This window comes from Trichosurus vulpecula, chromosome 2 (genome assembly GCF_011100635.1).
Source record: "Trichosurus vulpecula isolate mTriVul1 chromosome 2, mTriVul1.pri, whole genome shotgun sequence".
Taxonomy (NCBI): Eukaryota; Metazoa; Chordata; class Mammalia; order Diprotodontia; family Phalangeridae; genus Trichosurus; species Trichosurus vulpecula.
Genome location: NC_050574.1, coordinates 120,790,580 through 120,804,404, shown reverse-complemented (window position 1 = coordinate 120,804,404; position 13,825 = coordinate 120,790,580). Strand labels below are relative to the sequence as shown.

The following is a 13,825-nucleotide window of genomic DNA, read 5'->3' as shown; positions in this document are numbered from 1 at the left end:
ACATCTCATATGACAAGTAGTATTTTTAAGACAAATAATGAAAATCATCATAACTGATCAGTACCTCAAAAAAGTCTGAAAACATGCACAGCATGCAACACTTGTAGCCTTCCCACCTCTGCAAAAGGGTGGGGTAACAGTATTTTCTCATATCTCTTCTTTATTTATAATTTCGCAGCATTCACTTTTTTTGTAGTTCTCTCTGTTCATATTGTTTAGGCATTGTGTATATTATTTTATTTACTCTGCTTACTTCCTTCATCAGTTCTTAAACACTATTTCTTCTGTAGTCATCACATTCATCGTTTCTTATACCATAGTAATCATATTACATTCATGCAACACAATTTGTTTAGCCTTCCATCAGTCAGCGGGTATCCATTTTGATTCCAATTCTTTGTTATCACAAAAAGTTCTGTTATCAATATTTTGGTGTATATGGAGACTTTTCTTATCAAAACCTCCTCCGATATAGGCCTCGTATTGGAATCTCTAGCTCAAAGGATATAGACATTTTGGTCACTTTATTTGCATAATTCCACATTCTGATTATTTGCATAATTTCCAAAGTGATTATGCTAATTCGCATCTTCACCAGCAATGTAATCTAGCGTATCTATCTTTGCACAACCCCACCAGTATTGGCCATTGTCATCTTTTGTTACTTTTGCCAGTTGCTGGGTGTGAGGTGAAATCTCAGGATTATTTAGATTTTCGTTTCTATTATAAGTGATTAGGAACATTCTTTTATATGGTTGTTAATATTTTTATTAATCCTTCTTATAAGAACTCCTTGTTTGTGTCTTTTGGCCATTATCTACTGAGGGAAAGGCTTTTGGTCATATACATGCACATACATACATATGTGTGTTTGTGTGTGTGTGTGTGTTAATTATTTCTCTATATTTTATGAGCCTACCTTTTTCTTTTGATCTGAGCCTGCTGAGAGATCACAATGGATTATTGCAAGCTTCCAGGGCAGTGTGGAGTGTCTTTCATGGACTCACAAATAAAGACAACACCCACTTCAGAAAAGTACAAGTAATTTCAGATTTCTTGCGCCTCTCAGAGTAGGAGAAGAACTATACTACCACCTAGTATTGTTTAAATCCCTGAGTGTGTGAGTTCATACTTTCTTTCAAACTGTAATTTAAAATTGGTTTGTGTATTTGGGTTTGCTTACATCCAGTATACCAGCCTCTTAACAATATCCTTAGCATGAAAATAAGCATGGTGTAGTGTATAGAGTAAAGAAGACCCGAATGTGAACCCCACCTCCACACTCTTGTTGGCTGTGGGTCCGGGGACCAATATTCCCATAATCTCTGTGAACATGAGTTTCTTCCTTTATAAAATCAGGATGACAGCACTGTATTATCTGTCTGGTAGGGTTGAGATGGTGTGCGCGCGGTGTTTTGCAAACCTTTAAGGTATTGTATAAGTATATTATTATCATGATTACTATTATTTCTGGAAGGTTGAAGTTAAACACAATAAGAATTAACATTTGACAAGGTAAATGACTACCAGATATAGGGGTCTGTTTTGTTTATAAGATTTGTTTTTAAAGCTAGAGACCTTATTGACAATCTAGTTCAATTCTCCCATTTTACAAAGGAGGAAATAAGCCCAGAGAAAAAAAGTGACATATCTGTGGTCACATTACTAGCAGGCAGAACTTGGATTTGAACCTAAGTCTTCTGACTCCAGATGCACTGCTCTTCTCTTACACTACATGCCTATATCCCTTTCATCTGAGCTAGGCTATTTCTTACTCATACTGCTCTAATCCAATTCAAATACTCCATATGTACTATAGACACTATGGGAGAAACTGCTTGCTTGCTGCTGTTTGTCCTTCATTCTCCAAGAGGACCATGACATGCAAGTGAATTGGATTTAAGTGAGGAAGGGCTATGCAAAGTCACCATTCTCACTTTCTCCTCCAGAGGCATCTGGGTCCAGTGACCAGATATGGATCAGGACAACTGGAGATGGCCCTGGATGCAGTGGGGGACCTTGGCTTTTTCAAGCTAAGGTCTCATTTTGACTGAGGCAGAGCCCATTCAATGGGAGAAACAATGGAAGGAGATGTTTTCAATGTGGCATCTGAAGAGAATTAAACATATAACTTCTATTATTGAAAGTGGGACAATGAGTCACTGTGCATTGCCTCAGAAATGCAGTGTGGTGTTACTTAAACATGTTTTTTTGATATTTAATATTTTTCTGTATGAATCACAGGTGAAATGTACATGCCCATGTGTAAACAATTTTGTGCTTTTATTTTTTTTTTTGAAACAATGCATTTAGGAATGTGCTATAGACATCAGCCATTCTGCTTTTATCAGCATATGGCAAAAGCTTTTGTATTCTCTGCAAGAGATGACATCACTAACTATAGATACAGGCAGTTGTTAGTGGTCATCAGGAGGTCATTTAAGTCTCTTCCTCTGGCCCTTCAGCATTGTTCTACCCAGACTATTCTGAAAGACAAACTAAACTATCCATTAAAATTCTCCAGGGCAGGGATGCAGAACATTTATTTCTATGAATGGACCATTGATTTACAGACCAAATCAGCTGAAGGTCACATACAAACTAGAAAAGAGTTTAATGAGATTTTCTGGAGAGAAGGTACTATAAAATTCAATCCAACAAACATTTGCCAGGGTGTCTGATCAATGTTGTGTCCAAAAATGAATAAATGGTGTAGAACCTACTGATAGAAAAGTTTGCAGTCTAATGGTAGGCAGGGACAGTGTAGAAGATAGGCCCTAGACTTGGAGCAAGGAAGCCTGAGTTTGAAATCTGGCCCTGCCCCCAAGTGCTGGCCTTGGATGTGGGAAGACATGGGTTCAGATCCTGCCTCAGGCATTTAATAGCTTTGTCACGCTACATGTAGATCACTTAACTCCCCTTGGCTTCAGTAGCTTATCCGTGAAATGGTGAGAGAGAGTGTTTAGACTTGATTCTTATATCCTTCCTTCCAGCTCTAGATTTATGCTCCTATGAAGGAATAGTGGTAGGGTAAGAGAGAGTGGGATAAGAACATAGGAGAGATGAGGCTGACATGGTTACATATAAAGGAATGCAGAGTGGTGGCCAGGACAAGGAGCTTCAGCTTAGGTACAACTCAAAATCACAGGGATACTGAGTGGCAGTTTGTTGCCCTATGGCTCTACTCAGAATCTCAGGGCAGTAGATTGTTATAGCCTTAACAGTAGCAATGGTGAGGTTGTTTTTATCAATCCCACAGCCAGTTTGGGGGAGGAGGGACGAGGAATGTCCGTATGTGGAGGCAGGTGATTAGGTAGACCCTAGTCAAGGAAAGTGTAAGTGAAGTCAAAGGGCCTAGCCCCAAGTGTTAGCCTTGCGAACTCTCCCCTAGGACTTACTGCACTAGGCTTCATACAGGCAGCCCTGGTGAAGGGAGAGGAGTACAAGGCAGATGGGGAGTGGCTGGTTCTTCCTAATTGTCATGATAGGACCTAGGGGAATTCTAGGGGGCTGATTGATTATAAAGGGCTGAGGCATTTTGGAGAGGTGCCCTCTAGTTCTTCATCCAGATCATCTCTAAATGAGCGAATTCATAAATGAGGTAATGACCATTCTCAATGCCTACCCATTTCATGTTTGTGTTTTTTTGCTTTTTTCTTTCTCTTTTTGCAGCTGAGATATCAACATGGGCTAGGGACTCCTGATTTAAGACAGACTCTTCCTAACCTGAAAAATTTCATGGAGCATGGGCTGATGGTCAGATGGTAAGTCCTTGGTTTCAGTTGTAAAATAGCCATCTATTATACCATGGGCAATGTTTCTGAGAAGCTTCCTTAGACTACTATAGTTCTCTCCCTTGTTGTGTCAGAATTCTCTACTTTGTTGTGTCAGAAATTATAGAATCTCAAAGCTAGAAATACCCAAGCAAGAATACTCAGGCAACATCCCAAAAAGTGATCTAGCAGTAGGAAACACATCATCTTATGAAGCAGTTCATCTTTTGTATATTTGAATTGAAATCTGTCTCTACTGCATCCACTCATTGTTTATCGCTCTGCCTTCTGTGACCAGGTAAAGGGAATTTAAATTTTTTTCCATATGACAGCCCTCCAAGTGTTCATTACTTATCCTGCCTCCCCTTCTCCCTTCCCGCCCCCGCCAACCATGCCCACTGATCCTGATATGACATGATTTTTAATTCCTTCTCCATCCTGGACACTCTTCTTTGGACTAACTTTAGGTTATATACTTCTTAAAATATGCTGTTCAGAACTGAGCATTATACTCCAAATGTGATTCACCCAGGGCAGAGTACAAAGGAGCTCTTGGCACCTTTATTCTGGATACTACACCACAGTCCTTACTCTTGACTGCTCTACAGTCGTGTTCCCCCCATCTTGTGGACTTACTAACCAAAGTATAAGACTTCAAATTTATCCCCTTAATATCTCAAAGAGGTCAAAAATTATGATCGATTTGTAGGTTTGCTTCCATAGTGAGAAGTTTGAAGGAAAAAAAAAGGACATATACATCTCATTCTTAAAAAAATAAATAAATTTGAATTTGGTAGCTAGGAAGTTAATAGAACAAAGTACTGGGAACAAGAAAGAAATTATCTGTGAGACCTTTGGCAAGTAATTGTTTCTAGGCTTTGGTAAAATGGGAGGTGGGGTCAGAGGGGCTGCACATGATAATCTGTAAAGGACCCTTCCATAACACTGCATTGTTGCTGAGGAAGGGTGAGGGTGGCAAAGCCCTAGAGAAAAAAAGTTAATGAAAAGAGAATAAAGGATAGAGATTTGCATTCTTGTCCCAGGTCTGCTGTGATCTTGCAGTGTAGTTTTTGAACATACACCTTTACTCTTTTGAGCCTTGATTTTTCTTAAACATAAAATTGAGGTAATAGTACCTCCCTAGCCTAAATGGATTGTTATCATGCTCAAATGCAATAAAATATTGGAAAATAGTAAAATACTGTCCATATGAGGCACAAATGCAGTCTTGATTTTTTTCCTGAGATGTAATGACAAGTCAGGTACACAAAAGGGAAACGTTTCTTTTTTTCTTTTTAATCTGTACATCAATACATTAAAATCAGATACAGATTAGATTTTAATTGGGTTGGGGTCACGTTCAAGAGTGTTGGGGAACACAGCTGGGTTTACATCTTTGTAGTGAATACCTTAATTGAAGACTTAATGGAGTAGCCAAAAAAAGTAGCTCTATATTGAAAATTCTAACTTGTGAATCTTTTTTTTTTTACCATTCTAAATAATAATTTTTCCCAAGTGTGTGTAAAAACAATTTTTAGCATTCTTTTTTTTTTAATTTTGAGTTCCAAGTTTTCTCCCTCTCCTCCCTTCTCCCTGAGATGGTAAGCAGTTTGATATAGTTATACCTGTGCAATCATGTTGTAAAAGAATGCTGCACAGACACCCCCTCCCAAAAACACATGAAAAAACAAAGTGAAAAATAATAGTATGCTTTGAACTGCATTCAGATTCCCATGAGTCCTTTGGAATTGTCTTAGAACATTGTATGGCTGAGAAGAGCCAAGTCATTCACAGTTGATCATCCTCACAATATTGTTGTTACTGTGTACAGTGTTCTCATTCTGCTTCCTTCACTTTGCATCAGTTCATATAAGTCTTTCCAGGTTTTTCTGAAAGCATCCTGCTCGTCATTTCTTATAGCACAATAATATTCCATTACAATCATACCACAACTCATTCAACCATTCCCCAGTAGATAGGTATTCCTTCAATGTCCAATTCTTTACTACCACAAAAAGAATTGCTGTGAAAGTTTTTCTACAAATAGGTCCTTTTCCCTCTTTTTTTTTTTAATCTTTGGGATATAGACGTAGTAGTGGTATTGCTATATCAAAAGGTATGCACAGTTTTATAGCCCTTCAGGCATAGTACCAATTTGCTCTCTAGAATGGTTGTATTAGTTCACAACTCCACCAACAGTGCATTAGTGTCCCAACTTCCCCACATTCCCTCCAACATTTGTCATTTACCATTCTTGTCGTACTAGCCAATCTGACAGGTATGAGATGGCACCTCAGAGTTGTTTTAATTTGCATTTCTCTAATCAGTAGTGATTTAGAGCATTTTTTCATATGACTGTAAATACCTTTGATTTCTTTGTCTGAAAAACTGCCTTTTCATATCCTTTGACCATTTATCACTTTGGGAATGACTTGTATTCTCAAAATTTTGACTTAGTTCTCTACATACTTGAGAAATGAGGCCTTTATCAGAATCACTTGCTATAAAAATTGTTCCTCAGCTTTCTGCTTTCCTTCAAATCTTAGTGGTATTGGTTTTGTTTGTATAGAACCTTTTTAATATAATCAAAATTATCCATTTTACTTGCAATGCTCTCTACGTCTTGTTTCATCATAAATTCTTCCCCAAAATGATATTATAAATATCTTGATGTATATGGTGCCTTTCTTATTGCCATTGGCCTCCTTGGGGTGTATACCTAGCAATAGAATCTCTGGGCCAAAGGGTATAGGCATTTTATGTGCTTCCTTCTATAATTCCAGATTGTCTTCCTGAAAGGTTGGACTGATGAGCAGTGTATTACTGAGTCCATCTTTCCACAGCCTCACTAACAATAGCTATTCCCTTCTTTTGTCATCTTTGAAATTTTACTGAGTTTGAAGTGAAATGTCAGTTGTTTTGATTTATGTTTCTCTAGTGATTTGGACCTTCCTTTTATATGATTGTTAGTATTCATTTCTTTTGAAAACTCTTCCTATCTTTGACCACTTATTAGTTGTAGAATGGCTTTTGGTCTTACATATTTCTGTTAGTTGTCTAAATATCTTGGATATTAGAGATATTTGATACAAAGTTGTTTGGGTTTTTCTGATCAACTGTTTATTTTCTTATCTTCCTTACAAAATCATCACTTACTACAGTTGACATACCTAGAGGACCCAAGAGAGTCAACTAAAAAATTAATTGAAGTAAATAGTAACTTTGGTAAAGTTGAAGAATATAAACTGAATCCATACAAATCATCACCATTTCTGTAGAATACTAGTAAAACTCCACAGGATGAGACAGAGAAATTCCATTTAAAATAAAAACAGAGTTTATGAAATACTTGGGAGTTTGCCTCTTAAGCTGCACCCAGTAACTAAATGAATCTAGTTATAAATACTCTGCAGAAACAAAGGCAGATTTAATTAAATAATTAGAGAAGCATTGTTCACAGGTATGTCAATCCAAGCTTTCAATGAACGTAAGAAAAAAAAATCCTTCAGGTCACTAACAATTACAGCAAAATTAAGACATCTCTGAGGTTCCACCTTTTGTGCCCATCAAACTGACAAATATGACAAAAAAGTAAAATGACAGATGTTGGAATGGCAGCTAGAAAATAGTCACAGTGTTGCATTGTTAGTAGAGCTGTCTAGCTATGCAAAAAAAAAACAGTTTGGAACTATGCTTAACAAATTACTAAACTGTGCATGCCCTTTCACCCAGTGATACTACTATCAGGCCTATGTCTCCAAGAGATCAGAAAAAGAGAAAAAGGTTTTATATGTACAAATGTATAACAGCTTTTTTTTTTGTATGGCAAAGTACTGGAGACTAAAGCGTTGCTCATCGACTAGGGAATTGCTGAATAGATTATGATATATGAATGTAATGAAATGCTGTTATACTACAAGAAATGAAGAGATGGTTTCAGAGAGACCTTGGAAGACTTGTGTGAGCTGGTGCAGAATGAAACGAGCAGAACAAGGACAATTTATACTATAACATTAGTATTATAAAAACTAATGATTCTCAAAGTCTTAAGAACTCTGATCAAGGACATGAACCGTGATTATAGAGAACTGATTAAAAAAAAGAACTCTACCCCTCCCCGGCCCATGACAGAAAAGTAATGAATGAGAAACACACTTTAGGATGTGACCAACATGGGAATTTGTTTTGACTGTTTATATAATACAAAAGTTCTGCCTCCTTTCCTCTCTCCTTTCTTCTCCTCTCCCTTCTTTCTTTTTTTTCCTTCTTTCTTTTCATTGGGTGAGGGGAAAAAATAAATGCTTCATAATTGAAAAAAATTACTTATAAAAGGGGGGAAAATCACCTCCTAGCTATAAGTATGAAATGTAGATGATTTGCTGCTAGTGTTTTGTTGTTGTTGCTGTTCTTTTGATGGTATGATCTTAGATATTCAGATCACATATCCTTTTTTAATTTATTGTGATAAATGATATAAGATGTTGGTCTAAAACTCATTTCTGCCAAAGAAAGCATTGATGAGGGTCTGTCCTCCCACATATGCCACGTTTAATGCCATGGTCCATAATGATAGCTTGAATTACCGGTTAGTCGTTCTACAAGCAGCATGGTGCAGTGGAAGGACTAGAATTTAAGTCTAAAGACCTGGGTTCATAGCCCAACTCTTTAATTTGCTACTATTGTATTCTCAATATGCTTTGCATATTATGGACATTTATTAAGTGCTGCTAGAATTTGTTTGGGAAGGAACTAATGGAGTTTATTTCTTCTTGCCAATTGTAAGGTGTGAAGTGTGGTGTAGTAGAAAGAACATTGAACTGAGTTTTTGAGAGAGCTGCATTATAGCCTCAGCTCTTCTACCACCTCTGTGACCTCAGGCAAGTCACTTCCCTTCTCTGGCCTTTAGTTTCTTCCTCTGTAAAATGAATGCATTGCATTTGATAATCTTTACTCCATGTACTTCACTATTGCCTTATTTTACACACTCATCACCTTTCACTTAGATTAATGAAATAGCATCTTAATCAGTCTCCCTACCTCAGACTCTCACTATTCTATTCTACCATACGTGCTACTACCAAAGTGATTTTCCTTAAGTACAAAACTGGCCATACACTCCCCTTCTCATTCAACTCCAGAGGCTTCCTGTTACCTCTAGGATTAAATATTAGCTCCTCTACTTAGCTTTTAAAACCTTTCAAAACCTAGCCCCACCTATCTTTCCAGCCTCCTTGGACATCCCTCCATGTCCCATACTCTTCAATCCAGCTAAACTGGTGTGTCTGATCTTCATACACAGCTCTCCACCTCATGACTTTGCACTAGCTGTCCCCCATGCCTGGAATGCACATACTCCTTACCTCTGCCTTGTAAAGTCCCTCTTTCTTTAAGACACAGCTCTAGCACCATCTTCTGCATGAAGTCATTCTTCATTGCTGGCACCCTACCTTTCAGACAACCTTCTATGTAGCTATTTTGTCTATATTTGTATTTATCCACTTCATATCTATGCCATATATATGTGGCAAGGTAGATATTACATCTCCCACTGCGTCCAGGACCATCTCCAGTAGTCCTGATCTATATCTGTCCACTGGACCCAGATGGCTCTGGAGGAGAAAGTAAGGCTGGTGACTTTACACAGTGCCCCGCCCCCCTCCACTTAAATCTAATTCACGTGTATGTCAGGGCATCACCTCCCTGATGTCATGGTCCTCTTTGAGAACAAAAGACAAACAGCAAAGACAATAACACAACGACAACAACATATATGTGTATTTGTTTCTTCCATTAGAAGGTGAGCTCCTCAAGAATGGGAATTTTTTCATTTATTGTGCTTGTAACACCAGTGCTCAGCATAGTGCTCAGCATATAGCAGGCCTTTAATAAATGCTTGTGTGACTGATTAACCTGATGATCTTTAAGGTGCCCTCCAGCCCCAAAGTCCTAGAGTACATGCTACCGTTTTACTGATATCAATGGTGGCTGACATTTATACAGAATTTTAAAGTTAGTGAAGCATATTTTATATACATTATCTCATGTGGTCTAGCTTCAGAGAGAGATTATTTACCAGTACAGTTTTGTACTTTATAAGTCTTAGAGGATGACATTGGTAGGCTGAGTAAATTTATCAGTTTCCTTTTTTGTTATCTTTGTCAAAAGATGTCTTTGTCTTGAAGTAGAACCTCAGAGTTACTTTAATTTACATTTTCTACTTTCTCATGATTCACTCCATTGGTCATAATTCTTCTCCACAACTTGACTAGTGTATAAATTAATTCAATGTGAAGTTATACATGGTAGTTATATGAGATTCCATGCCATCTTGGGGAAGGAGGGGGGAGGGAGAGGAGAAAATCTGGAACTCAAAATTGTGTAGAACCATGTGTGGTAAACTAAAAATAAATTTATATATAAAAAAAATTTACATTTTCTAGTAATTATTCATTTGAAGGATTTTTTTTTCATATGGCTATTGATAGCTTGATATCTCCTTTGAAAACTATGTTTTCATATCTTTTGACCAAGTCCCCATTGACTGTAGAATTGTTTTTATTCTCATAAATTTGAGTATGTTCCTTAAGTATCTTGAATATAAGATCTTTATCAGAGAAATTTGCCACAAAGATTTTTTTCTCCATCTACCTGTTTCTCTTCTAATTGGTTTTCTTTGCAAAACATAATTAATTTTAAATAAAAGCAGTTATCCTCTTTGTCTTCTGTATTCCTCTCTATTCCTTCTTTGGCAATGAACTCTTCCATTATCCACAGATCTGAGGGCTAAATTTTTTCTTCATTCTAATTCTTTTCTTTTTATCTTTAGCATTAGCATGTTTATCTTTAATTTTTTTATTAATTTATCTTTCTTGCTTCCCAATCCCCATTAAGTAATTTTTTTTAAATGAACCTTCAATACCTAACTTCATAGCCTGGTAAGACAAATTCCCATGGTAACCATGTACAAAAATAAACACCTCTTTCTACATTTTAAATTTATTACCTTTCTGTCAGGAGGTCAGTGACATGTTTAATCCCTGTGTTAATGAAAGTCCTAAGCTCTTTCACAGTTTTTTTTTTCTGTACAATGCTATTGTTATATGAATCATTCGAATTCTGCTCATTTGGCCTTACATTAGTTTGTAGAAATCTTCCCAATTTCCTCTAAAACTGCCCCATTTCATCATTTCTTACAGTACAATAATATACTACCATGTATACCAATATAACTACTATAATTTATTTACCCATTCCCAGTAGGGAAGATGCCATCCTTAGGTTTCAACTTTTGAACATCACAAAAAGAGCAACTATCATTATTTTCCTACATATAGATCCTTTACCTCCTTCTTTGATTTATCCGAAATCAGATACAAGGCTTAGTAGTAGTATAACAAGGATAAAAGGTTTGCACATTTTTAGTAGCTTTTTGGGCATAGTGCTAAATTGCTTTCCAAAATGTGTAGACCAATTCAGAGCTCTGCCAATAGTGCAGTAGTGAATCTCTTTCCACTGCCCCTCCAACATTTGACATTTTCTTCTTTTGTCATCTTTGCCCATCTGATGAGTGTGAGGTGGAACTTCAGAGTTTCTTTAATTTGCATTTCTTTAAGTTTTAGTGATTTGGAGAATTGGGAAGGTAAATTATTCATTGCTCCTCTAATTTGATTTGTGCTGTTGCTATATTTCTAGGTCATGTGTTCAATTGCAATTTACTTTGAGATTATTGTTGTTCATTCGGATTCCACTCTTTGTGACCCCATTTGGGGTTTTCTAAGCAAAGATGCTGGAGTGACTCGCCCAAGTTCACACAGCTAGTGTCTGAAGCTGTATTTTTAACTCAGGGAGATGAGTCTTCCTGCCTCCAGGCCCAGCACTCTATCGACTGTGCCACCTAACTGCCCTCATCTTGGTACATGATATATGATATTGATCTGTGCCTCATTTCTGTCAGACTGCTTTCCACTTTTTACAGCCATTTTAGTCAAATATGAGTTCTTGCCCCAATTAAAGGTGGGTGAGGGGGCCCTGAGTCTAATCTGTCACACCGACAGAAATCTCTTGTTTTTTTAACCAATAACAAATTGTGTTGAGAATTACTGCTTTCTACTGTAGTTTGAAATCTGACACTGCTAGTCCCCCTTCTTTTCTACTATTTTCATTACTTCCTTGGAGATTCTGGACTCTTTTTCCTCCAGAATTTAACTCTATAAAACAAGCCTTTGGTCATTAAGGATGGTAAATTAGCTTTGATGATATTGTTATTTTATCAGTATGACCTACCCGTGAGAAGTTACTTAGACCTGTCTTTATTTCTATAAAGAATATTTTGTAGTTGCATTCAAATCATTCCTGGTGTTTCAGGGAAGATAAACTCCCAGATATTTTATACATTCCATAGTTATTTTTGTTGTAATTTCTCTATCTCTTTCTGCTTATTTTGTTGGTAGAAATACAAGAATGTTGTTGATTTATGTGGAATTGTTTTATGTCTTATAACATTGCTGGATTTACTAATTGTTTCAGTTAATTTTTAATTTACTTTTTATGGTTCTTTAGATAAAGCATCTCCAGAAAAAAATAATTTTGCTTCATCTTTACCCATAATTGGTCATTATCTCAATATCTTTTTCTTGTATTACTATTATAGCTAGGATTTCTAACACTAAGTTAAATAATAGTGATGATTCTAGGCATCCTTGCTTTATAGCTATTCTTATTTTAAAGACCTCCAACCTTTCTCCATTTTTATATGTGTGTATGTGTATGCATATGTATGTATGTGTAATATATATATGTATATATGTATACACATGTGTCTGTGAGAGAGAGGGGAAGAGAGAGAGCTGTTTCTTACCACATTAAGGAAAAGTCCACTTATTCCTGTGCTTTGTAGTGTTTTTAATAGAAATAAGTATTGGATTTTGTCTAAAGCTTTTTCAGTATCTATTGTTATAAGCATATGGTTTTTATACTTTTTTTTCTTCATATAGCCTATTATACTTGTAGTTTTCCTTATATTGAACCAAACCTGTATTCCCGGCATAAATTCAACCCAGGTAGAGTGTATAATCTTCATAATGTGTTACTATAGCCTATTTGCTAATATTTCATTTTAAATTTTTTGTGTCAATATTTTTAAGACTATTGGTCTACTTTTTCTTTCTCTGCTTTGTCTCACCCTGGTTTAGCTCTCAGAACCATATTTATATCAGAAAGATTTGGAAAGGCTCCCTTCTTTTCCTGCCTTTTTTGTGAACAAATTTGTGCAGTATTTCAATTAATTCTTTGGATGTTTTCCAGGATTCACTTGTGAATCCATCTGGTCCTGGGGTTTCCTTTCCCATTTGGGTATTCACATAGCTTGTTCAATTTATTTTTCTAATAATCTGTTTCTTTTGTTTATCTGAGGATTTTATATTTGGAAGCATCCATCTATACAATATAAGTAATCAGTTTTGTTGACACATAACTGGGCAAAATATTTCTGATAGTATCTCTTATTCCCTCTTCACCTCTTGTGAATTCTCCTTTTTTCATTTTTTTATATAATTAATTTAATTTTCTTCTCTTTTCAAAATCAGATTACATTTTCATCTGTTTTATTAGTTTTTTTCTTTCAAACAGCTCCTAATTATAATTATCAATTCAGTGTTTTGTTTTGGTTTCAATTTTTTGGTATGGTTTCAATTTTATTAATCTCTTTAAATTTCAGAATTTCTACCTTGGTGTCTAGTGGGGGTGGGGTTGATTTGTTGTTTTTCTAGTTTGTTTTAGCTGCATGTCCAGTTCATTGATTTGTTCTTTCTCTCTTTTGTTGATGAAATGATTTAGAGATATAAATGTTCTCTAAAGCTAAATGTTTTATTATACTGTCTCATACTTTTCTCTGAAATGTTCCACTGTTTTCTGAATTGTTCTTTGACCCATCAGTTCTTTAGGATTAAGTTATCTTGTCTCATTAATTTTTGATCATTTCTCCAGAGGACCTTTATTGTATTTGATTTTTATTGTTTTGTGATCTATAAAGAACATGTTTCACAATTATGCTT

General features: G+C 36.1%; 1 protein-coding gene across 1 annotated transcript in view; it reads left to right on the top strand.

Annotated features, from left to right (window-relative positions):
- The window catches only part of UVRAG (UV radiation resistance associated), a 416,256-nt gene that overhangs the window by 349,901 nt on the left and 52,530 nt on the right, over positions 1–13,825 (top strand). Inside the window, exon 14 of the mRNA XM_036745375.1 lies at positions 3,673–3,764. Coding sequence (XP_036601270.1) covers positions 3,673–3,764 — 92 coding nt within the window. The remainder of the gene's footprint in view (positions 1–3,672; positions 3,765–13,825) is intronic.